Source organism: Kryptolebias marmoratus, unplaced genomic scaffold (assembly GCF_001649575.2).
Source record: "Kryptolebias marmoratus isolate JLee-2015 unplaced genomic scaffold, ASM164957v2 Scaffold90, whole genome shotgun sequence".
Lineage (NCBI taxonomy): Eukaryota > Metazoa > Chordata > Actinopteri > Cyprinodontiformes > Rivulidae > Kryptolebias > Kryptolebias marmoratus.
This window is the reverse complement of record NW_023665824.1, coordinates 17,531-22,149: the sequence shown is the minus strand read 5'-3', so window position 1 is coordinate 22,149 and position 4,619 is coordinate 17,531. Positions and strand designations below refer to the sequence as shown.

The following is a 4,619-nucleotide window of genomic DNA, read 5'->3' as shown; positions in this document are numbered from 1 at the left end:
AACAGAGTCACATGACCTGAACGGCTCAGAGCTACGACCCGATGCTGAAAACGTTAAGACGTGTGAGAAATGAAAATAAACCCAGACTGCAACGAGTTTCCACCGGTGAACACAGGAAACAGAACAGATGTTGAAACTAACAAACTGAACCATTTTTAGGAAAGAAATCAGGTCAGTCTGAATCTGAGGGCAGCAGATGTTCCAGATGTTCTCCTCTGTGCAGCATCTGTAAACATCTGGACCTTAGGTTGTCTGTTCAACAGTCCTGTTCTAAAACCTGGACTAATGCACCCCCATACCATCAGAGAGGCAGGCTGACCTCAGAACAGTTCTCACATCTGTTCACATCTGGCTTCTTCTCTGCCTGATAGAGCTTTAAGCAGCATCTCTGGACGGCACGGTGAACAGAACCTTGACCTTTGACCTCAGAGATCAGATCTGTTGATGATGGAGATTCAGGAACTTTATTGTGAAAGTGTTCCTCTGTTCTCAGACACTTCCTGTCAGCTGGTGAACCTCTAAAAGCTTGTCTGATCCTCAGTCCTCTGACCGACCTCGTTAGCTCCTCTTACAGACGAGTTGCTGCCATCAGGTGAAGAATGACCTGATTTTTTCTGATAAATAAAACGAGATTTTAGTTTCAACGTCTGATGTTTCCTGTTTTATTGTGAATAAAATATGGTTCATTGGAAAATCATTGCAATCTGATTTTATTTTCATTTTACAATTTAATCTGAGAACCTAAAAGCTAACCTGGTTCCTGGTCTAGTTAAAAGCGGTTAGTCTGATCGATGCGTACGTTTGGGTTGCCATGGAGACGGAGGTTTCACTCACATTTGGCTGATGGTTGCCTGGCGAGGTGAGGAGACGAGTCTCTCCTGGAGGATGCCTCTCCAGGCTGCAAGAACAAACGGTCAGACTGAAAACTAAAAAGCTCTTTGAACAGGACAGGAAGCCGTCCCCAATGGAGACACCAGACATGACGAGGACGAGCCAGACTGTTGGACACCTGAAACTCTTCATCACCTGGTGTCCTCCTCCTCCTCCTCCTCAGTTTACCCCCATGTGACCCGACCCTTCAACACAAACACCTGAAACTCTGAGGAGACTCACCATCCGAGCCGGGGGGGCAGACAGCGTGGAGACGGGCGGGCGGGCGACCACGGCAGGGGGCGGGCCTCTGCTCGACCTCTGGTTATCCCTCCTGTCTGCACACGCGCACACACACACACACACACACACACACACACAGAACTTGACAGAGAATCCACTTTCGACTGGTCAGATTGAAACTAGCTGAACTCAGAGATCTACAGCAGGTAAGATATTGATTATTCAGAACTTACCGATGTAGTCTCCGTCCCCGATGGGCTGAGAGGGACACAGCTTGTGGTCCTCAGATGGTTCAGTCGGAGGAGGCTCATAGTCCCCAGCGGCGTCCTCGTCTGGGGACTCGTAGTCCCCCACGCTGTCCCTGTCATCACTGTATGGACTCTCGTAGTCATCAAAGTCTTCATCCTGTTACAGCAGAACGTTGGATTCTTTTTATTCGTGTAAATGAATTTTCATTTAGTCATTTCTGAAGGATCCAACTAAAGAACAGATGGTGTCTCCGACCAGACAGACCAAAGATTTGATCAAACTTTAAACCAGCTGTTGAGTTTAGGAGGCTTTTTATGCCTGAATGATCCTCATACCGGAGTTAAAGCTGCTCATGGTGAAGTCATGTTGACCGCTCCACAGAAGGACCAATCATGGATGGGTCATCCAAAGGGTTATAAAAAACAACGCTTCTCTTCCCAGCCAGGGAGCTTTCTCTGTTCCAAACCAGAGAGTGGAGTTCTAAGTTGCTCACATGCAGATTAATCTCCCTCCCCTCCCTCCTGAGGGTCATTAGTGTCTCTGTTAGTCTGGCTCACAGAGACGTTTGGGTCCCAAGAATGAAGGTGGTGATTGGAGGGAGCCGAAATGTGTCTGTTTATCTACAGAAACAGCTGAAGTGTGTCTGTTCACTGACAGAAACAGCCGAAGAGCTGAAGTGTGTCTGTTGACCTACAGAAACAGCCGAAGTGATTGTAACTCTACGGTAAACTCGGCGGTCCAGATAACGTTCTCTGTCTTCGTGGCACTCCTCGGCTGATATTTATTCCTGACTCATGTTTCGGTCGTTCTCTTTTCTCTAGCAGCTGATGTTTCGGCTTACAGTCGTCTCGGAGAGTCTCCACCTGTCTGACTCCATCGGATTCGTTCACCTGCAGACTGAGTCGGTCATGTGACCCAAGCCTCCACCTGGTTTGTTTACACTGAGTGCAGACCCTCATCAGCACCGTTAGATGGAGCTCAGGATAAACTTGTTATATTTTAATGTTTAAGTGGCTTAATTTTGTGTAAAAACTACGAGCTGAAGGGCAGACTCACAAACTCGTCTTCGCCCCATCCTCCTTCGGTGTTGGTCTCTGCAGAGCAGAAAGAAACGGTTAGCTTCATGAAAACTGTTTTTGTTTGGGTTGAATATTTATCCTGAAACATTTAAACGTAAAGGAAGCTGCTGGTTCGGATGTGATCACTTCAGATCTTATTATCCGTTTGGTTTTTCCTCACTGAGGAGGCATGAAACTGAAGGATTCGTTTTAACATCAGGACCGTCTTAGAACTCCACAAACGGAGCATCAAGACGGTTTTAAATCACATCTGAGAGATTTTAAAATCCTTATTAATCTTTGTGTGAACAGATCTTAGATTAAATATCACCAAATGGAAGTGAAACCCGAGTCCTGCTGATTTCTCCTGGATCTAGTCTTAGAAACCCACAGGACGTTTTTATCAGGCTCACCTGGTTCGGGGTATTTGGGCGTTGGTCTGCAAAAAGAAAAACAAGTTTTTAAAAACTCCAATAAAACTTTTTAAAGTTTCTCTGCTGGTTTTTACAGAATATTTATTTAATGATTTTTTACTTAAACTCCTGATCAAACTGTGGAACCGCCCCCTCTGCTGGATGTTGTTATTTTGCATCAACTCGTTTAAAAGTTTGAGGCGAAACAAGACGCGACTAAAACGAGCCAACAGTTCTCAAACCATAAGAACCTCCTCGTGACTTTATCTGCGGTTCTGCTGTGGCAGCGGGTCCAACGGGTCAGGCACTAGGACCACGCAGCCACATCCTCTGCAGCTACGTGCTGAGAGGAAGAGTCTGAACGTTTGAACATGAGGAGAAATCGGACCGATCCGTTTACGGTCCGCTCTCAGAACTTTAATCATTTCTGTGTAAATCAGGGAGAAACTTCTGTCTGATGAAAACAAAAACACAGGAGTTTCACTCTAATGTCCTGCGAGTCTCCAGGACTCAGAAAAAAAAAAAAAAATCAACCTAAAGCTAAAATTTTTTTGAATATTTGATCAAAGGTTTTAATTAGAAACCAGTAAAAAATAAAAATCATTTAAAAAGTGATTAAAAAGAGACATAAATGAATAAAAACATTTTATTTTTTTAAATGACAGTAAACTGTTCTGCCTAAAAAAGAGGATTTTTTAAAATTATGATTTCTGTTTAAATATTTTGACATAAGAAATTTAAAATAAATAAAGTTTGTCTGTTGTTCAGGAGTTTAACGTCGGCCCCTGAGGTCAAAGGTCACACAGCTTCAGTGAGAACTTACTTTTTACCAAACAGACCTCTCTTCCCTTCGTTCTTGCTGATGTCGTTACGGATCTTTGAGATCATCCTGCAGGAACCAAACACACAGCGGGTTTAAATCTGACCTTTGACCTTTGACCTTTTACTGTGTCCTTCAGGCATTAATCTGACGTTCACAGAGACGTTTTAAAGCTTTGGACTCCAAAGGAAATGAGGAAAGTGTTCGGTACTCACGGAGCGTGAATCTTAGGGAATTTCTGAAGGTCGATGTCCGTCAGACTCTGGAAAAACAAAAACACTGAAGCTTTAGTTCCACACAGATCCTCCATCTTCCCTCTGATGACTCAGGGAGGAGGAAGGAAACAAGGAAGGATGCACCCTTCCTTCCTTTCCTCGTCTCCTCAGCTGACTCCACAGAAACAAAACAGAAAAACTCAAACACAGGACAGGACGGTTACTTTTGTTGGTTTCGTCTGAGAACTCACCACAAATCTGGAGCCGTTGATGGAGTTCTTCAGCACCACTTTGTCACAGCCGGGAACGCTCATCTGTGGGATGACCAGAGGACAGAAGAAGACGTTTCAGACACGAAGACAAACTGTCTGAGACACAAAGTGTTCTCAGGACTGAGCCCTGAGGAACACCTCCGATCAGTCAGCTGGTTTTTAATCTTCATCATCATTATCCCCCGTCTCAGAGACGTGAGAGACCTCCAGCATCAGAACCAGCTGCAGGACCTGGTTCTACCAGACCGTCTACATCTCATTCCTTCAGCGCTGAACAGAAACAGGAAGATATGGAACAATGGACCAAGAGATCTCCTCAGCCGGGCCGGTTCAGATCTCACCTGAGGTACCTGTCTCTGATCAACAGGACCAGGTTTAGAGCTCCAACAGGACCGGGTTTAGAGCTCCAACAGGACCGGGTTTAGAGCTCCAACAGGACCGGGTTTAGAGCTCCAACAGGACCGGGTTTAGAGCTCCTG

The 4,619-nt window shown here is 45.2% G+C and overlaps 1 protein-coding gene across 1 annotated transcript in view; it reads right to left on the bottom strand.

Moving 5' to 3' along the window:
• Nucleotides 1–785: 785 nt before the first annotated feature.
• The window catches only part of lcp2a (lymphocyte cytosolic protein 2a), a 5,811-nt gene continuing 1,977 nt past the window's right edge, over nucleotides 786–4,619 (bottom strand). The window contains exons 2-9 of the mRNA XM_037974488.1: nucleotides 4,120–4,182; nucleotides 3,869–3,915; nucleotides 3,657–3,722; nucleotides 2,834–2,859; nucleotides 2,419–2,456; nucleotides 1,347–1,518; nucleotides 1,114–1,208; nucleotides 786–898 (exon numbers count right to left, since the gene is read on the bottom strand). Coding sequence (XP_037830416.1) covers nucleotides 827–898; nucleotides 1,114–1,208; nucleotides 1,347–1,518; nucleotides 2,419–2,456; nucleotides 2,834–2,859; nucleotides 3,657–3,722; nucleotides 3,869–3,915; nucleotides 4,120–4,182 — 579 coding nt within the window. The 3' untranslated portion in view covers nucleotides 786–826. The remainder of the gene's footprint in view (nucleotides 899–1,113; nucleotides 1,209–1,346; nucleotides 1,519–2,418; nucleotides 2,457–2,833; nucleotides 2,860–3,656; nucleotides 3,723–3,868; nucleotides 3,916–4,119; nucleotides 4,183–4,619) is intronic.